At 45.4% G+C, this 21,725-nt stretch overlaps 1 protein-coding gene across 2 annotated transcripts in view; it reads right to left on the bottom strand.

Annotated features, from left to right (window-relative positions):
- furina (furin (paired basic amino acid cleaving enzyme) a) overlaps positions 1-21,725 on the bottom strand; it is a 94,760-nt gene that overhangs the window by 34,197 nt on the left and 38,838 nt on the right. For both annotated transcript variants that reach the window (XM_071401801.1, XM_071401800.1), the window contains exons 3-4: positions 7,338-7,436; positions 1,766-1,861 (exon numbers count right to left, since the gene is read on the bottom strand). In XM_071401801.1, the coding sequence (XP_071257902.1) occupies positions 1,766-1,861; positions 7,338-7,436 (195 nt within the window). The remainder of the gene's footprint in view (positions 1-1,765; positions 1,862-7,337; positions 7,437-21,725) is intronic.

Raw genomic sequence — 21,725 nt, 5'->3', positions numbered from 1 at the left:
ATGGTCTTGGACATTGGTATTTGTCTTTTTCCTATACCTAAATTGACCATTCTTACTGCATTAAATATTGGCACATGAACACATTTTCCTGCCTTTGAAATCTCACACTGTGCTTTGAGATTTTTCTATCATTTATCCAGTGATATAAGCTAACAGATCAGTGATATGAGCTGCTGTCATACATATAAATAAGCAGAGGAAGTAGCAGCAGAGTCTACCCATGTCCTTATCATAGAGACACAGTGTTAACTGACTACACAGATACTATCTGCAACCAAGAACCACCTGGGCTCAGACTAGGCTCTCAGACTCGGCTCTCAGACTCTCAGACAGCAGCACTCCATCTAGAACACTGCTTTGCCTGACTACACCCTTAAACACCACACTACAACATTATTACACCTTTGCTACAGCTACATCCTCCCACTAAACCTAAATACTTGACATTCCTTACACCCTCACCACCATCCCATTGCATACTCTCTACTCCTCGTACCTCACTCCACAGTAGCCTTACTAAACCCACTCTACACACACTAACAGCAAGCAGCATCAGCTATACCTCTCCATACTTCTCCATTGCAGGGCCCCAGGTTCCCCGCTTCCCTCTGTAGCGTGATAGTAACCTGCTTAAGTCAAATCAGTGTGCCTGGAGAGTTAGCTAGCGAGCTGTGTGCGACAGAGCTGTGAACACCGGAGGGGAATTAAATGTAGCTAGTCACACTGGTGAAGTCAGCCCCCCCCCCCCCCCCCCAACAGCAGACAGCAGCTCGGGGACATGGGGCGAAATTGGATTTGCTTCAGCACCAGCGTGAGCGTGCGGGAGAATAAGCGAGGAATGTTTGTTTGTTGAGAATTACAATCAACTCTTTATATTGCCTTGAACCTTCTTTGAGACTAATTAAAGGTGGAGCAAAGTGAAGAGAAATCACAACTTGTTCTCACCGTTTCTTTCATGGACCACTGGATCAGACTGTGTAACCTTCTCAAAGTCAAAGTGCGTCACTTTGCATTTAAGATGATACATACAGTCAATAACTGAGACTGGTTTAATTTCAGTCCTTTATTTGTATTCACTGCCTCGTTCAGGGACTGTGCCATTGTCTGGGGAATACAATAAATAGATGAATTCAATTTAAGACTGGAAACCCAAATGTGTATGCCGTTCTGATAATGGACTCCTAAAAGACCATGGTCATTAAGCAGTCCACTCTGCATCATCCAAGACGCTTAATCGCATCCACTCCTTCAGACAAAAGGGCCTCCATGTTTAAATACAGTCTATTGAATAGAGCAACGTTTATTCTTTTACTCAGCCAACAGGGAACTATCCACTGAGTTATTGAGAACGGGCAGACAGATCAAACAGAGTGCTGGGCCCTGCTGTGCCACTGTATGGGCTCTTATGTCATTTCCCTTTTAATAAAGAGACTGGCTCTATAGAGCCCTGTGCATCCAGACATAACATTGCACACAGCCGAGCACAGGGAGGAATTACTGATCAACTGAGAAGAGGTTTGAACTGTCTGTCTCCTGACAACACCGTGGCTTCAGTTATGGACAGTCGTCTGAGAGGTTGTTTCTGAAATTTCAGTCCATACACTGAGGAAGCCATTGTGGCTTATTTATGACAGCAATGAAGCACAGAGTGGGTATTGATTTCTCTCCCTACGCATTTGAGACACATTCTTCCTCATATTTTTCCTATTGAGAGATAATAAAGTGATAAAGATTGTTAAACGTCAGCCAGACTTGGTCTACTCACCAGGTACCACTGCTGGGTAAACTTGGGGTCCGAGGGCTCCGTGTAGATGTCCCTCTTCTTCCTACTCTTCACCACCTGCTGTTCTGCCCACGTCACCTGAGGAACACACACACACACGCACAGAGCGAGAGAGAGAGAAAGGCATCAGTCATGGCATCAAACAGAGAGACGTGATTACATTCAGCTTGGACACTACATTAAAGCTGGAATCCTTAAATGGTGAATCTGCGAAACTACAACAAGTTATTGCAAACACATGTGAGAAGCAGCAGAATGTGTACTGCAATTTTTTGGTTACGTTGGGCGAGGCTCCTCACATCCGCTTCGTCAACAAAACAGAAACAATAACAAAAGCCGTGGGGCAGACAGTGGCACCGTTTCCCCTACTGCGGATTCCATCTTTAAGTAGACTCGCTCACCATGCTAATATGCGGATGGGAACGCCACTACTCCACTAGTAACAGGGATTTCAACCAGAGGAGGGCCATTACTGAAGTAGCCGTGCTAAAACGGCACTCAATATACCAGAGGAAGACCATTAGTACAGGGTATAAGGAATAACAATGAGCAGGAGGGAACATGAGGGTCACTGTTTCCCCGAATGAAAGAGAAATCTAGTTTCAGCAAGCAGAGCGGGATGACAGCAGAGAGAGATAAAGGGAACAGCAGTTCTAACATACATATTCAGGAGCCCCTCATTAGAGACCGGGCCTAACGACGGCCTGCGCTGAGACTAATTACAACTGCTAGATGAGGCCAGATAGGGGGCCACACACACAGAAGAACACAGAAACACACACAATATCACATTAACGCAGACAGATACAGACCCACAAACAAAAATCCACATTAACATAGAAAGGAGGATATACACACACACACACTGGAGGACACACTACGACACCGTCTTTGTCCTCAGTCTCCCTCCTCGCTGTGCTATGCCTCCCCACACAAAGCCCTGGTAATAAGTAGGCAGGAAGGATTTTTCTGGATATTGTGTGCATTGTGTTTTATTTCTTATTTTATTACCAGGTATTACTGCGCTGTTGGAGCTAGAAACTGTGTAAGCGACCAATAAAATTTGATTTGAGCTATTCTTCTCTGGGAGTCCCGGCCGGCGTGCTGCAGAAAGTGTAGACAGAGGCAGATTGCACAAGGCGACAACCCTGCGTCACACCCCCTCTACGGGCTGCTGTCTCCCTGTACAGTGGAGCAGCTGAAAGGAACACAGGCAGAGAGGGAAGTGGAGAGAGGGGTGTGGAAGAGAAGCTGCAGCAGGGAGACAAGAGACTGCTGCAAGGACAGAGAGGCAGGCATGAAGGACAACCAGGAACCACAGCAGCCCCCTCTCTGCTAACAGCTCAAACCACAAGAGCGTCAATAACACCAAGGTTACTACCGACACAACACGCACCTTTATGCACTGCCCTCCAACCAATAATTGGTGTACAGAAGTTGTTTTTGTTTTGTTTTTTTGAATTGGGGGAGAAATTGGACGTGTTTACATGAATCGATGTTGAAAGGCCCTTGCTGGTTGGCAGTTGTACAGAATCACACTGGAGCAGATGCTTCCACAGTGGGTGGCCCCTTCACAAGGTCAACACATTAAGAAGAATGGGGGACTGGGGGTGGGGCGCTACTGTACTGACAGCAGCAATATGAAAACAGAGATAACATGGGTGATGGTCTGTGTCCTACAGCAGGGGATATCAGATGAAATAGTGGGGCATGGATAGGAGAAGAGGTTTAGGTAGGCTGAACCACTCTCCCAGGTCAGTCTATGGGGGCGTCACAATACAAGAGGCTTCCCCTCCATGTCTCCTCGTCTCTGCACTGACACTAAGGTAGGTGAAAGCCAAATGACAGGATGCCTACCAGGAATTTTCTGTCCCAGTTTAATGTCAGCGCAGGTAATGGAAAGAAGATGAAAGGAAGCTACGTTAGACTATTGAGATGTACCATCCGACTTCACTCCATTACCCATGAGTCCATGTGGCTTCCTGTCAGGAAGCAACACAGTTTCCATTGGTCTCTAATCCAGGCTGCAGTCATGGAACAGAGTAGATAGTGTTGCTTTCCTATTTCTTCTCCCCACAGACCAGTCATCAGCTTTACACTCACCAGCTCCACACAAAACAATGACAACTAAGGCGACCGGGGTCATCAAAAACAGAGTTCAAAAAGGAAACGGTGATATTGCATGGCCAGAAGCAACATGGTATTCCCTGACTGTTAAGTCTCTTACTCTGTGATTTACTGGCGGCCACAGAATGAGGCTAGGTCAGCCATGCGGAGTGTGAGAGGGCCAAAAGAGGGAGGGAGAGGACCCCTTTAATTGCGCCGTTCCACAGTCTGGGCTCGTTCTCCTGCAAACAAGGCATTAACAAGGCCTGCTACAAGACCCCTTAATCACAGCTCAAGCACACTCAGTCAGGCATGCAGATTAGCTGCCGGTACTGGCCTCACTATGTGGTGTGTGTACTGAGAACACACGAAGCACATTAGGGAGAAACCTCACTTTGCATGAAAACAGTCTCTATGGTAACTCAGGGCAACACTGTTTACCCTCTGCATTTGGCCAATGGAGCCTGTCATTGCTTTCACGAACTCTGCCAACCACAATACAACCAGAAAGAACACTGTTCATAGTTTGTTACCTTGATGTTCCAGATGGAAAACCTCCATCCAGTTCAACCAGGGGAGATGAGATTAGAAATTGAGGTTTTGGACTGTTAATGAACAGTCTGCTAAGCTCAGACAGCGTCAGCCTGGGGGAGGGGGGTCAGTATCTCTGAGGTTATTGATTAAAACAGGTCAGCCATGACAGAGAGCGTCCCAGAGTAGCTAAATCCCCTCTCAAGATGCACAGGGTTATCAGTAGCGCCTGACTGCATAGCGGATGGGTAGACTAAACCTCACATGGAGCAACCAATCCTTTCCATATGACTGCTCTCTTCAATTAGCCTAACGGATCACCCCCAGAAACAGCATTAATGGGGCTTGTGTTAGTCTTGACACTGAGAACACTTTAATAAAAGTATTTCATATGAGACAGGGAGTGAATAAACATTTTGAATGGATGGATTTAAAATCAACACAATAAGACAAGAGCAGTTAACTTTGTCTGAGTTTTTAGTTTACCACAGATTACCGTCCGATCCTCAGTCAAGACAGACAGACGTTTCCAATGTTCATTACACTTAAAGGCCTTTGCCAAAGTTTCCCTATCGCAAACAGAGACAATTAAGCAAATGTTTGAAAAGGGGAAAATCGGAGCGAGCCAGAGAGGGAGTCTCCGGGAATTCTTAAACAGACCGAGTGAGGTGGAACAGAACAGAGGGAACAGCTAGCAGTTAACAGATAAGATCTCCATTATAACTGGGTCCGGATGCCAGCTATCTGAGACCGCTTTTCTCCTCGCTCCAGACCATTCACATACAGGACCCCGGCTGCTTGGTTAAATGCTGCTGTCCAGCAGATACTGAGCAGACAGGTCTCTGTGCCTTCCTTCCTGCTCTCTTCTCTTCCCCTCCATATACAAACATGAACACAACCTTAGGCTCACACCAAAGCAACAACCACAGCTAGAGTACTATTACCATGGCAGAGCATGGCTGTAGTGTTACATTGCTGTAGTAAAGGTAGCTGTATGGATTGTAAAATGATTAGGTCCAGGGGTTTTCCCTGACCACATGGCCAGACCAGGAAAAACTTGTGGTAATACTGATGGCTGGATTGATGGCATTTCCATGGGTATATCATTTAGGCCTAACTAACAATTTCACTACATCAATGGTCTTACAACAGCAACACAATATTAGAGCAATGCATCACCATTAGATGTGAATGAGCAGCCGGGCCAAGCCCAGGCATTAGCTCCTCGATCAGCGGGGTCTGTCAGCCAGACTGAGTTTTGGCAGAGTCCCTGGCCGTTTAGTCCACAGTAATGTGAGAGTCTTTGAGCAGGGTTTATTGCTGCTTTTGTTTGGGATCCATCTCCCCCAGTGTGACTGCTGTGGGCCACAGGGCTGACCTGAGCAGAGGAGGGAGGTGCAGGGAGGCTCCCCTTTCTCTGAGGTGCTCTGGGAGAAAAGGAATTCAACAACAGGAAATGGAGCGGCGGCTAGAGAGGAAATCCCGTCAGTTGAGTGGTAAGCGGAGGGGTGGGGAGTGGGGTTGGGGCGGGAACCGTGTTGTTTTGGTGCTGTGCTGCTAAGGGTAAGAGGAGATAGGCCACACAACGCTTTTCCCACCGTGCACCTGCTTAAGACAAACAGCGGCGAGACTTGGCCACAGTTCGCTGGCTGAATGACCTCCCATAACGCTGGGAAACCAAAACATGGGTTCTCTAAAGTCGGCAGGAACGAGGCTGGGTAGGGGAGGTGTCCACTGGCAGACTGCAGTAGCACTTAGTCCTTCCCTTAACACACAATGGACTTCCTATGACACCCTATATTTACAGGGGATTTTCAATTGTGGGTTCCCAGGGAATGTCAGTTAGTTAGTTCCCTGGACATCAGTCTGTGGGTTTGTGTTACAAGCCCTCTCTCTCTGATCTTCCCATCTGGACCCGAGCTGCGCTGAGTGACAAACAGTGAAGTTCTGAGCGGCTGCTGCAGATGGCAGGACATTCATTGTGCTGCAGTTCAAACGCTCGCCTTTCACAGCCATGGAAACACAGCCAGAGCTCAAAGAGCTACAGAGGGAAACGTGAGACCAGGAGACCACAGAGTGAACTACACACAGCACCAGCCACACTAAATCACAGACCTTTTAAACAGGGCACCATCACTCAAACATCCACCACACACACACACACACACAACATACACACAACAGGAGTGGAAGAGAAGTCATCAGACAAGACAGGCATTAGAAATCAAACTGGAAACCTAATCTATTCAGAGGTGGTTTGAGAATGGGGTCATTAGACAGCACAGTATAGCCAAGCACGGTATACGTGTGTATGTGAGTAACATGTTTAGGATGTTCTCACCTCCCAGCTCTAACGTAAAGCAGGGAAAGGAAACGGATCGGGCAGATGCTGTAGGGTGTCAGAGACATCCATTAAAAGTGGGTGATAAATGAGAGCTTAGGTCTCTGGCACTCTGCCCTGTAGTTGTTAGCTCACCGTGGTCCCCTTTGCGTCGACCCTCGCCCCCGCTGTCTACCTAATGGCCGCTCCACAGGTGGTGAAGTACCTGCAGCTCCTCCAGTCATGTTATGGAATATAAATTAACCCATCCAACCTAGCTACAGTACAGTGACTCTCAACCTCTTTCACATACTGCCCATCATCACCTCTCACCTCTCACACTGTCTGTGTTGTTAATGGGAGGTGCATTACAGTATGAGTCTAGATTAATTAATAATCTTTCAACAAGCCCAATCCAACCCCCACCCTCTGTTGCGGCTGGTGAAGTCATGTTATTGATAAAAACCCATCCTTCCCTACACTCACATCCCTCCACCCTCTCTAGCTGCACACTCACTCTCAACCTCCTCCTCTGCTTTGATACACTCACCCACCCAACATCTACACACACTCACACCTCCTCCCAAGGTGTCTAACCTGAGGCTCTTTTTGTAGATGGACGTGCGTCCCTCGGTGATCCGACAGAGACCTCTTCTCCACAGAACGGTGCCGGAAGTGATAGAGGTCACCAAATACCTGCAGACAGACACACACATAGGATTATTAATATTATCACCCAATACGTGTAGACACACACAAACAGTCATTAATCCCAGCGTCACTGATGCAGCATCAGTGTATCAGCATCACTACATGTTAGGGAGATAAGGCATTCCATTTGCAAGGGGCCTCTTTACACTACTTCAACAACACAAACTAGGTCCTGGAGAGATACTTGTGTAGCTCAAAATTGTCAAGGGACAAATCTAGATTAAAATCTCTCTTTAAGAGATGTTTCTCACACTACCTCCGGGACAAGGTTTCCGTTATCCAGTAATAGCCGGCTTTTGTCCTATCAAAAATAGAAAAGTCAATAAATAAAATTGGCGCCGGTAGAATAAGAAAAAATCCCATTACAAAATAATGCTTTTCAGCCTATTTATTTATGGAAATACCAGTCCATGTAAAAACATTTGACTGGTCATGCTTAAAGATAAAAAAAATGTGTCTATAGGTTACTTTGTATAATTTAGTGGAATTAAATTGGTGCGTGTACATTTTATTCGTTATGCATCTTATTTATCATCCCACCCGTATAGCATATAGCAGAGCCTGTGAGTGGAAAATCTGTCAGGACAGCGCAAGTGCTGCTGCTGTCTTGTGGTGCTTTCAATACAACTGGGAACTCTGAAAAATACAAGGTCAAATCATGACGTCAGTGATCTTGGAATTCCGAGTTGGATGACTGTTCAAAAAAATGACCCCAGTTGGAGCTTTTTCTATTTTCAAGTTGTCTTGAACGTGGCATTACGAAAGGCAGGCTTCATCAGACCGTCACACAACACTTTGCAATGAGCTGGAGGCAATATGCATTTTGAAAACATATACTTATTTGAACCCTGAACGTTCTAATACATATGAGGCATGTCTTACCTTGCTTCAAAAGTAGCCTATTAGATCGCCTCGCACATTTCTAATGGATATTTTTACATGAAACCGCTCGCATGTTCAGTGTCCTTTTGACAATGGTGTTAACCCACTAATTGCATTATGGAATGAACATTATTACTGCCTGGTGCGCATTGCTGCGCTTATAATGTGAAGAAATAATATGTTATTAACATTAAGCTAAACATTTTGATCTGTTGCATCAGACTCATTGCTTTTTAACGTTTGTTTTATGTAGCCTAGGCCTACTGGTTGTATGCATTTGGAATCTATCGTCCCACAACTGTCCCAGAGTCTGTTTGGAATAGGTTATTTCTTTCTCCACAAGCTGACCAACAGAATGGGTAACCTAAACTTCTCTACTATAGTAGATTGACATAGGCTAGGGATTTTGCTGTTCGTTACTCGTCTTGTTGGCTGAGGAAAAGTAAATGGACAGTTATTCTAACATGTTCAAAGTGAACATCAGAATTCGGTAAGAAGGACAGCACATCGTTGAATTGTAGATTTGCATGTTCTGTTAATATGAATTACCATAATCTAAATGTAATTTCTGTCATTCTGAGCACCATGGGTGGACGCCTTAATCAGGTTACGCACCCAATGAATATGGGTCCGGTACATTTCTCAAATGTCCGATAAATTCAAATGTTGCCTGTCAAAAGTCCTGCACCACATTTTCCTAAGGGGAATCCTGTGAAAACCTGCTCTGGGGGTAGTGTTGGAGACATAACCACTTCTGAGTGGTAAACTGCAAAGATAACAGCTCTCCCACACCACATGCACATGCAATAATTACCTTTATACCAGTAGACAGCATTATTGCTTTTAAAGTATCCACCCATTTGTGAATCCTTGCATTAAATCAAGTGTGCAACACTGTGCAATATGGTTTAGTTGAGAACTTTTTTATATACTAATGCTATTTACGGTATGCTAATAGCTGCACTCACAAGAAGCAGGAATGTGGTTTTTGGCCACACCACATCCCAGGCTAGTGTAAACAGAAAAGTAACACATTTGATGTTGAAGAGAGATAGATCTCACTAGACATATTTTCCAAGTTTAAATCCATATTATACATGACGGGGTGAAGTCAGAAGCCAGACAACATGGCCTGTTAAAGCAGGGCGGTCAAATTCATTCCATGGAGGTCCTAGGGTCTTTGGGTTTTTCCTTTCAATTAAGACCTAGACAACCAGGTGAGGGGAGTTCTTTAATTAGTGACTTTAAATTCAATCAATCAAGTACGAGGGAGGAGCGAAAACCCACAGACACTCAGCCTTCCGTGGAATGAGTTTGACATGTGTGTTAAAGTTTGGAGGATGAAACATCCAATTCATTCTGACTTATGGATTCATGGAAATATACATAAGAATCCATTCATCTAATTGTGATTCCATTAAGTCAATGAATTTGATCATCAGTATTCATCATCAAACAGTATTTATATTTAGAAGGCTACATGTAAATACAGTACATGTAATCCCTCTATCACTGTTTATACAGCTATTTTCATGAGTTACAGCTGAGTTCATGGAGAGTCTGACCCAGAACAGGGGTGGGGGGGGTGGGGTTGGATGACAGCACTGCAGTAAACACACCCTGAGTTACTGTAACACAAAACACCCATACAGACACACTTCATCTGCTCTCAGAGCTCAGTGTCAGTGAGAAACTACCTGACCCACATTGACAACATCTCTAGAAAGCTCAGAAAGTTGAAAAAAGGAAGTGTCGCAATGTAGAGAAGTTTCTTGCAACAAGTGCATGGACTAGTTCAGAACAGAAGTCAAGGAGAAGGCACACAGTTGGAAAATAGCATGGAGAAATTATATCAGGCTGATCCTGTACAGTACAGTACCCAGTGAGGGAGGGAGGCACATGTGGAACAGTCTCTAACCTGGTGTACTCCAGCAGGGCCTAACAACGCAGCATTACAGCTACACTAAATGAGAACAAGCTGCACTAACAACCTGACAGAGGGCAGTGGAGCGCTGCGGGGCCCTGCTTGAAACAAGGTCACCTGCAGGATCACAGCTGCTGCCTAGGCCGTGACCTCACTGAGTAAGATGGGCTGGGACACAGTGTGTATAGTGCACTTGTGTAAGAGAAAGTGTCTAAGACAAAGACCTGGTTAAACAGGGCACTGGCCACGTCTGTCCCAATAATCCTCCGCTCTCAGTCCAGTCCTTGCGGATACGGAGATGATCAATATCACACAGTAACACCTCTAGTCCTGGGCTAAATATATGTGTACACATGTAACAGGACACACACACACACACAGTGTGGATGAGTCAACCTGCCGTATGCACCCTGCACCTTTCCTAGTGACAGAGCAGTCTGTGATGGCAGACGGTAGTCTGGCGGTGTGGCTGGGCATCAATCCCTCCCTCCCCAGCTAAGTATGACAGAGCCAGGAAGTGTGAAGTTAGAGCACTGTCAGACCGGACCAGAAAGACTAAACGAGGCCCTCAGCAATCAAAAATGAAAAAGGTTTAATGTTCAGAGAGATAGCGCAGTTGAGAGTGCTGAACCGCCCACCCAGACCTTGTGAAGGAGCAGAGCTCAACCTAATGGCAGTCTGATGGGTTCTGAATAGCCAATTAATGATTTCATTAGAGAGAATGGAAGTGTATAAATCACTGTAGCTAACTAAAGCCTGCCAGTTAGACGTGTCATGTCTACAGCATTAACACATTACTGTAGGTGGATCATAACATGTCTACAGCATTAACACATTACTGTAGGTGGATCATAACATGTCTACAGCATTAACACATTACTGTAGGTGGATCATAACATGTCTACAGCATTAACACATTACTGTAGGTGGATCATAACATGTCTACAGCATTAACACATTACTGTAGGTGGATCATAACATGTCTACAGCATTAACACATTACTGTAGGTGGATCATAACATGTCTACAGCATTAACACATTACTGTAGGTGGATCATAACATGTCTACAGCATTAACACATTACTGTAGGTGGATCATAACATGTCTACAGCATTAACACATTACTCTAGGTGGATCATAACATGTCTACACCAAACGAGGGCACTGCTTTAGAAAACCAAAGAATGACTTCAGACTGAATCTTGGCAGGCTATGTAATAATAAATAGTACAATATGTCCATCCTGGCTGTGACAAAGCCTAGGGCTGGGACATGGCTAGGAAGGACTATTCTGAATGAATAGGCCTAGCATGACCCAGCTACAGTATGGCCCTAATATTACCAAGTTGACCATTTAGGCTGGGGTATTTCAGGCCACATAGTGACTGTGCCGTTTTGTCTTGGCTGGCAGCGTCAGTACCGTTTAGACGCTGCAGTGGAGAGGGGAAATAGAACACCCTTCCTCCACTCTGGGGGGGGGGGGGGGGGGGGGGGGCTCAGCCTCTCTTGCTCCCATTTAAATCCCAGCAAACAGGTCAGCTCCAAGCAGGTCAACACAAATATCCCCCCTCTCAGAACACAGACAGCGGAAAATAGAGAGAGGCAATAACCCAGAAAAAGCAGATTACATGATTCACAATGAGATGCCTCCCAGAGCCCGACCCACCACCACAAACACCAACAAAGAGATGGGGAGAGGGGAAGAGTGAGTATGTGTGTGAATAAGAACAGAGCGTGAACCCATGAGAGAGCGGGATGAAAACGGAATAAAATGCTGACATCATAAAAGCATGAGCGGCTCCACAGAGCCCATTGTCCCTTCCAGAGATGGAGAGGGAAGAGATAGGGAGAGAGGAAGCCAAATAAAGAAGGGAAGAAAACCTGGAGCGCTGAGGGCCCCATTGTGTGTGAGCCTAGATAACAGCCTGAGAACGGTGGGCTTCGATCAAAGACTTGAGGGAGGTGGAGGGGGGGGATATGTAGATATGGCTTCAACAGAGAGCCGCAGGGTCCATTAAGGCAGCTCTTAAATCACATCAACACCAAGTAAAAGGGAAGCGTGAACAAAGCAGCCAGGATTGATTCAGCCAAAGTGATTGCTGCTTAAGATCGCCCATCCGCTTTACAGTGCTTCATTAGCCTGGAAATTACGGTTAAGAATTCTCCAACGCTGCGGCCTTAGAATTCAATAGAGGTCTGAGAAATGGTTTAAGCCTGAGAGTTTGACACTGATAAAAATCAGATAATGGGTTGTGGTTGAAGTCTTGACGGTTCGTGCCAAACCACACTGCTGCTAGGCAAGAGTTGGAAGAGTGTGGAATGTTTTGGAAGCCAACGCACAGCAGCACGCCATCAAGTAAATGTTAACTCAAAACATGACTATGGAATCAATTAGGGGTTTTAGGCTTCTGCCATGCGTAGTCTCTGACTGACTGCTGCCGTACGCTATGGCCGGTCTGTGATTACACTCAAACACCCTTTATCACACCACACTGTCCTAGAGTACTACATCACAGAGCTACTGACGCAGCGGAATGTTACAGCCCTTTCCAGGTCATCCACCATTCAGAAAGACCCCAGCTATCTCCTCCGCTACATCAGAAGCGAGTTCACTTTAGGGCCTTTACAATACAACTTATTAACTGCAGAGCTTACAAACTGCAATAGCAATGTCCTTCTAATTCTATAACACTCACCGCTGACTTTAGTTGGGATGTGAGAAATGTACGGTCATTGTATACAAAGGTGAATTCATGAATGGTTCTCAAAAGATGTTTCCGCTCTTCACTCCACCCAGACTGTCCTTGGCATTTGAAGTGCTACTGCAGAGATGGTTGAATGGGTAGAGAGGCTGTGGCATTGATGCTCTGCTGCTCTCAGGCCTGGCTGGCATGGAACACGGCTGGAGGCTGACATTTGAAAGCAGTGTGACCCCAGAATGTCATGACCAGAGCGAGGCGAACCCAATTAGCTCAGAGACGACCCCTGACCCTTCAGTAGAAGTCAGAGAGGACTCTGACCAAGCAGAGCGCACACACACACATCCAGCAAGAACACACCGCACTCTTGGAAAGGCGCGCAAACTTACAAATGGACACAAACACACACAAACATAAACCCAATCCACCACGACTAAAAGCCTAGCCCCCTGGGTTATTTTAGCCCTGTGTATGCATTTGTGAACCAAACATAAGAGCCTTATTGTCTCCATCTAATCTGGCGTCCACGTTCCGGCGGTAAACTTTAACTAGTCGTTTGTGGGGAAGCAGGCCATTTACTGCAGTTGCACACCAAAGAAGTTTAGATAAGGAAAATGTGGAAAACAGCCGGCCCAGACGCCATTACAAATGTGAGAAGCAGCGAGCCACTGATAAAAGCAGAATGGGACTTCTGGCACTCCGCCTCTCAGCCCATTACTGGAGCGGAGCGCTAATCCATCAGCCTCATTGGGATGCAGAGCAACAGGCTCCGAAATAACTGCATGTTTGTTGGGTTGTTTGTTCGTTCTACTCGAGCCCTGCCATGTTTACCTTGTGGGAATGCACTTATCACAAGGTGTGGCGTCTTCAGACTGTAGACACAATTAGGTGTTACAAAAAGCCCAACAACGTCTGGAGACAAATTGGAGAGGCGGGCATAATGGGAACAAAGTGAGGTGAAAGGTTCTCTATTCCAGAAGGAGTTATGAGCTCAGGGAGGGAATACGTTTGGTGATTAGAGCTGCGGATGTGGAAAGAGTAAAGACAGGTATGGATCTGGAACAATGTTTTTGACTCAACACATCTAAAGTGATTCACAGCCTCCATTTTTTATATTCATTTCCCAAGTGAAGCGCAATAGAATCATTCGATTAGTACAGAGTTCAGCCAATGGATACTTTTTCTAGAAACCACCAAGATTTAACCTCTTTAAATTATTTTATAATAAACTTAAACATTGAAATACATACTTGCCAGTAGAGGAACAAGTTAAAAACAGCATCTCCCAGAAATGATTTCCCACCTTATTTACATTCTGCGCTGGAATATAAACGTCTCCTCCAGGTTTAGAGAATGTCTTGGGAGCCACACCCTGTCTCAGCTGCTGCTCTGAGGGCCGGGGCTGAGGGAGTTGGTGGAGGGGGCAGAGAGAAAGAGAGCCAGGCCACGCTGCACTGGGCTGGCAGCTGGCGCTAACAGGCAGTTTCCCTTAATAATGGTCAGGCGGGCTGGGCCAATACGGCAGATGGGTCTGTTCTGCCATTCAGTCTGCCAGAATAATACACCTTCTGCTCATCCTACTCGTTGTTGGTTCCTCTTTTCCGTCATCTCTTTCCGGAGTCATTTCTCTCTCTCATCTACCATCCTCTCATCTTTATTTCTTACGCTCTCCTTCCAGTCTGCTCAAGTGGGTTGTTATTCAAATTTATTAGTCACATGTGCCAAATACAACAGGTGTAGACCCTAATGAAATGCTTACTTACAAGCCCCAAACCAACAATGCAGTTTAAAAAAAAAACACAGATAAGAATAAGAAATAAAAGCAACAAGTAATTAAAGAACAGCAGTAAAATAACAATAGTGAGACTATATACAGGGGGGGTACCAGTACAGAGTCAATGTGCAGGGGCAATGCAAATAGTCTGGGTAGCCATTTCATTAGGTGTTCAGGAGTCTTATGGCTTGGGGGTAGAAGCTGTTTAGAAGCCTCTCGGACCTAGAGACTTGGCACTCTGGTACCACTTGCTGTGCGGTAGCAGAGAGAACAGTCTATGACTAGGGTGGCTGGAGTCTTTGACAATTTGTAGGGCCTTCCTCTGACACCGCCTGGTATAGAGGTCCTGGATGGCAGGAAGCTTGGCCCCAGTGATGTACAGGTCCGTTCGCACTACGCTCTGTAGTGCCTTGCGGTCGAAGGCCGAGCAGTTGCCATGCCAGGCAGTGATGCAACCAGTCAGGATACTCTCGATGGTGCAGCTGCAGAACCTTTTGAGGATCTGAGGACCCATTCCAAATCTTTTCAGTCTCCTAAGTGGGAATAGGTTTGTCGTGCCCTCTTCACGACTGTCTTGGTGTGCTTGGACCATGTTAGTTTGTTGGTGATGTGGACAACAAGGAACTTGAAGCTCTCAACCTGCTCCACTGCAGCACCGTCGATGAGAATAGGGACGTGCTCGGTCCTCTTTTTCCTGTAGTCCACAATCATCTCCTTTGTCTTGATCACATTGAGGGAGAGGTTGTTGTCCTGGCACCACACAGCCAGGTCTCTGACCTCCTCCCTATAGGCTTTCTCGTCGTTGTCGGTGATCAGGCCTACCACTGTTGTGTCATCGGCAAACTTAATGATGGTGTTGGAGTCGTGCCTGGCTGTGCAGTCATGAGTGAACAGAGAGTACAGAAGGGGACTGAGCACGCACCCCTGAGGGGCCCCTGTGTTGAGGATAAGCGTGGCGGATGTGTTGTTACCTACCCTTACCACCCGGGGGCGGCAGTTGCAGTGGGAGGTGTTTAGTCCCAGGGTCCTTAGCTTATTAATGAGCTTTGAGGGCACTATGGTGTTGAACGCTGAGCTGTAGTCAATGAATAGTATTCTCACATAGGTGTTCCTTTTGTACTGGTGGGAAAGGGCAGTGTGGAGTGCAATAGAGATTGCAACATCTGTGGATCTGTTGGGGCGGTATGCAAATTAGAGTGGGTCTAGGGTTTCTGGGATAACGGTGTTGATTTGAGCCATAACCAGCCTTTCAAAGCACTTCATGGCTACAGACGTACGGTTCGGTAGTCATTTAGGCAGGTTACCTTAGTGTTCTTGGGCACAGGCATTATGGTGGTCTGCTTAAAACATGTTGGTATTACAGTTTCGGACTCAGTGAAGACACTTGCCAGTTGGTCAGCGCATGCTCGCATGCTTGTGAATGTTGACCTGTTTAAAGGTCTTACATCGGCTGCAGACAGCGTGATCACAGTCTTCTAGAACAGCTGGTGCTCTCATGCATGTTTCAGTGTCATTTGCCTCGAAGCGAGCATAGAAGTAGTTTCGCTCATCTGGTAGGCTCGTGTCACCGGGCAGCTCTCGGCTGTGCGTCCCTTTGTAGTCTGTAATAGTTTGTAAGCCCTGCCACATCCGACGAGCGTCAGATCCGTGTTGTACGATTCGATCTTAGTCCTTTATTGACGCTTTTCCTGTTTGATGGTTTGTAGGAGGGCATAGCGGGATTTCTTATAAGATTCCGGGTTAGAGTTCCGCTCCCTGAAAGCGGCAGCTCTAGCCTTTAGCTCTAATCCAGAACCAAACTCCAGATTATAAACCTCTCAGATTAGCACAAACAACCAAATCTAACCAAATTACATTTATTCCAGTTTATACAAATAAATACATACCTCCCTCCATTCACCAACACCCAGACAGGCAAACTTTAATTTAGATGAGCATGCCAGTCAAAACATGAATGTATTACCGGAGATAAAGTAATGGTTTGGGAGCCATACACAGTGAGCGGACATGCATTTTGTTCTTTTTACAGCTAATCAAAGGGCTACCCAGACCTCTCTTTTACGCTGCTGCTACTCTCTGTTTATAATCTATGCATAGTCACTTTAACTCTATATGTACATATTACCTCAATTACCTCGACTAACCGGTGCCCCCGGACAGTGACTCTGTACCGGTACCCTTGTATATAGCCTTGCTTGTTATTTTACTGCTGCCGTTTAATTATTTGTTACTTTTAATTTTTTGCTTAACACTTATTTTTATTCTTCACTTCTTAAAGCATTGTTTGTTAAGGGCTTGTAAGTAAGCGTTTCACTGTAAGGTCTACACCTGTTGTATTCGGCGCATGTGACATAAAACTTTGACAGAACTTCTCCTTCACTCCGGCAGCACCTGGAGAGGCCAGGCAGCACCAAACCGCTGCAGCCGTCCACCTGCCAGATAAACTATGTGTTTATGAAACCTTATACGGCCCTCTACAGCACACTCATTTATCCACATATCACATACCAGCCCATTCCGGACAAGACACCAAATTCCTCTCTGCACTGTCTGACAGGGCTTATCACTCTCAGCACAGTAAACTGCCTGCCTGTGTTGTTCTGAAAACAGCTTACAGTAATGGATTTAATAGTGCTGACAAGAACAACTGGTTTAGATAAGACTTGGGTGATAAAAAGTTGCCATTTTAATGACAATAACCGCAGCAACCAAACAAAAACTAAACTCTGGCCAAAGTATTTAGTAACTGTTGTGTGTATAGTTGCGGGTAAACCATAAGTGTTCCGATGTGTTGCGATTAGTGGTGGTCAATGGTTTGGGGATGAGGGTGGGAGCCCACTGGCAGCCACACACACACGCACCCAATCTGTTAGCATGTTGTGTAACCAAACCCACTGGATTTATTTAAGTTTAAGCGGAGTACAGGACATCCCTTTACCCCTAGCAGCAGGAGCACCAGTGTAGTTTATGGAGTGGATCGGTGTGTAAAAAGTGTACAGTGTTGTAGCACAACTGCTGCAGAGGCTGTCAGTCTCTGGTGTTGATGAGGAGTGTCCTTGGAGGCATAACTCGGCCTGCTGCCGAGGTCTTTAAGCTGACAGAGCTGTATGGTGCTGGGAGAAAGCAGAGAGATAAGCACAGGGACGGCATGCATATGCAATTACAGGGCCCTGCAAAAGCCCAGCCACAGTTTAATAGAAGCCTTATCTTCAGACTATCATAATCAATTACAGCCAGATCAATACGGCCGAGCACCTGACAACTCAGCAGATGGGACTCTTCTACATCACCAGTGGACTTTGACGGGCCACCCCAGGTGGTGAGGGAACGAAACAACATCTCCATCCCGCTGATACGCAACACTGGGGCCCCACAAGGGTGCGTTCTCAGCACTCCCCTGTACTCCCTGTTCACCCATGACTGCGTGGCCATGCACGACTCCAACTCAATCATCAAGTTTGTAGACACGACAGTGGTAGGCTTGATTACCAACAACGACGAGTCTGCCTATAGGGAGGAGGTGAGGGCCCTCAGAGTGTGGTGTCAGGAAAATAACCTCACACTCAACATCAACAAAACAAAGGATGATCGTGGACTTCAGGAAACAGCACAGGGAGCACCCCCCTATCCACATCGACGGGACAGTAGTGGAGAAGGTGGAACATTTTTAGTTCCTCGGTGTACACATCACGGACAAGCTGAAATGGTCCACCCAAACATTAATAAATGTTTCACTAGTCACTTTATATAATGTTTACATACCCTACATTACTCATCTCATATTGTTAGATTACTTGTTAGATATTACTGCACGGTCGGAACTAGAAGCACAAGCATTTCGCTACACTCGCATTAACATCTGCTAACCATGTGTATGTGACCAATAAAAGTTGATTTGATTTGTGTTGTGCTTTGGAACACTGGACAGTCAAGTGATAAGTTGCCCTTATGTATAGTTTCCCCTTGACTCAACACAAGTTAAGTAACTGACACTGCCCCAATACATCTTCCTCCAATGTAGAAGTGCATAGTGTTTTCAGGGGCATTATAGTTAGGGGGTGAGTAAAGGTCAAAGGTTAAAGTTGACTGGTCCTTTGACAGAGGGCTCAAACCTTATTTACCCATTTTGGATTGTAAATTAAAGTTTATACAAGACCGTGTTTAGAATATTCCATGACCAAGCAATGCATCACAGATTAATGTGACCATCTGTACTTAAGGAGAGATGGTCCAGTCTATTTCAGAGCGGAGTACTCCAACTATCAACACTACCTTTCAGCAGGCCTCATGGTGAATAGGGCTGTAACAAAACATGATTTGTTTCAATTTGTTGTTGTAGTACATCAATATATTGATATACAGCCTGCATACCCTAATGGAGAATTGGTAGAAGACACACTAAATATTTCTGTTTAATGTTAGGCCAGTATAGTGAGTTACCTGTGCAACCCACAAAAGTTGTTTATCTTGACCAGATTTGACCAGATGACTGTTGTATCGAATGTTAACGTTCAGCGAGAGTCTGAAATTGAACAGTATTGAGAATAATAGCTGGTCTATTGAGATGTTTTGGCACACTGAAGAACTGTCCTTGGAGGTTCATGATACATTCACTGGAAAAATATCCTCATGGAGTGAAAGAGTTTCCTTTTATAAGGTGAATCAAAGACAGTTTTATAAAACCACACATCAATGGCCTCAATCAAAAACTTATATCTAAAAATGAGCAGTCTTTTTGACAGTTGAAATGGTTAGACAGAGGTCACAATTCAAAGGAGCTTGCACAAAACGTGCTGAAGTCCCTGTTAAACACTTCAAATCACCAAGGAGAAAACAGATTGTCTATGAACAGAGGAGAGAGAGGAGAGCTGGTGGAGTGTAACTCAGTAGCCACAGGAAAAACTCATCCTGTGAGTTAGGAGGGAATATCATTTAAGCTTTTAATTAAGTCACACTCCCCAGGACCCATTTAAGCAAGACAAACGTTATAGAAATGCTGGACAGTCGTTCGCCTTGGGAACAGAGGCAGCGTGCAGCACAGATATGAGAATGGAAAGTTATTGCTGTTCAAAATTAACATGCAATTTTAGCCGTCGAGTCCTGAGGTGCAATGTTTAAATAATAGACCGCAAATGTACGTACATGTGTGAAGGGGTTGAGAGTGGGGGAAAAAGAAAGAAAAAAACATATGGCTTCAAGCTGCTACTATGAATTAGTAAGTAAATAACTAAGAAACATGGCCTCCAAGTAAATAACTAAGAAACATGGCTTGGTTTCCCTTCCTTTGTTTTTAATGTGTTGATAAGAAAAAGAGCGGAAACACTATTCCTAGAACTCCAAAAATCTAATCATGACTTTCATGTCACAGCATGACGGCGAACCATCTTTGCAATATCTGAAAAATAAACATTCAGTGCCCTGGCTTTTCAAGCATGAAAACAAATGATACTCCTCTTGCAACTGGAGTCTGCATCTGAGGTTCTGTTATTGAGGCTGAACTTTTTCATGTCCATGCAGTAGTGAGACGCTCTAAGAAGAACACACTAAAAATACTTCCTCCAAGTAGGGAAAATAAAATGTGTTTTTCACTCAGCTTGTGAACCCAGTGCGGATGAAGTGTTTCAGACAGGAGGATAGACATGAGGATGGAGCATGGTGGCCAGAGGAAAGCTAAGATTTACTTTAGGCAGTAGGAAAAGATGCAGGGCCACTTCTGCCGAGACGCCCCATTAACTGGGCCTGTGCATCAGCGAGTTAACAAGCTGCAGTAAAGGACACGACTGCCCTCTGTGCGCACGCGCGCACACACCACATCCAAAACACTACCACCCAACTGATGATCCAACAAACATTACCACCCACGCAAACACCTACACACAGGTCCAAAGGAGACATGACACCAACTAAACCAGTTCCATTGAGAAGTGCCGGACCACTATACACACACAACCACCTCACCACGCCACAAGCACACCACAACTAATCTCGGTTAGCCAGAAGTAAAATTATATTGAGAAAGTTTGTCATTTCCTGTTTAACTTCTGGGGGGAATGCCGTTAACAATTGTGATTACCTTTGTGCAAAGGAAGGCAGCGAAGTCTCCTCCCTCGCAAACGGAAACTCTCGGCCAAACCCCTCCCTTCCACTAATTTCATCTGTGGTTTATAAAATGGCCAAAAAGGCCATTTTTGTTTTTATGAATTTTTGAGTTTGTGGCTGTGGAATCTAGTGGAAACCGTTTATCATCCAAACACAGGCTTGAAAATCAACACACCAGTTTAAGCACCACCTTCACCCAGTCTTGATTCATCCAAATAATCAACAACGAAAACCCTCCGTCCACGAGAGATTACACCACCATCACCACACCTGGCAGACAGATCCCAGCACACAGTCCCTTCAAATGGGGATCAGCTCTACCCAGCCCAGTGGTGGTGACTGATATTAAATGGGCAGGTAATATAATAAGGAGAGTCTGTCTGGAATGTTCATGTGGACTAGACTTAGTCACTAACAACCCTTTCTGAAATTCAGCTGGAGAAGGGGGGGGGGGGGGGGTGGCAGGGGTCCTTTCATGTGGCCTCACAGGCTCAGAATGGGTCTGCTAAACAGCTCTACTTTGCCAAGTGACTACAGTTTACAAAATGTATACAAAATTATCTAAATTAGAATCAAAATCCTACACAGACTAGCTATCCTCCCCTGGCCGACAGTACGAAGAATATACCATAATTTTACCCTACAAAGACTACCACAAAGACTACCACCGCCCACTACACAAACACTCCCCACCATGCCATTGGCCTACTTTACGAGAGACTGGAGCTTCAAAACAGCAGTATCTGAAGAGGAACAGACTTTTTTCTTCTCTTGCTGTGCCATTCTGTCTGAGATTTGCACATGTTTTTCATTAAAATCAAAAAAGAGGAAAGGAATGCCTGAAGTGGGGACTTTCAAAGAACCTTCGACATAACAAGCATGGTGCATAAAATCT

This window comes from Salvelinus alpinus, chromosome 5 (assembly GCF_045679555.1).
Source record: "Salvelinus alpinus chromosome 5, SLU_Salpinus.1, whole genome shotgun sequence".
Lineage (NCBI taxonomy): Eukaryota > Metazoa > Chordata > Actinopteri > Salmoniformes > Salmonidae > Salvelinus > Salvelinus alpinus.
Note: the sequence above shows the minus strand (reverse complement) of the source record. Positions and strands in the feature narration are given on the sequence as shown.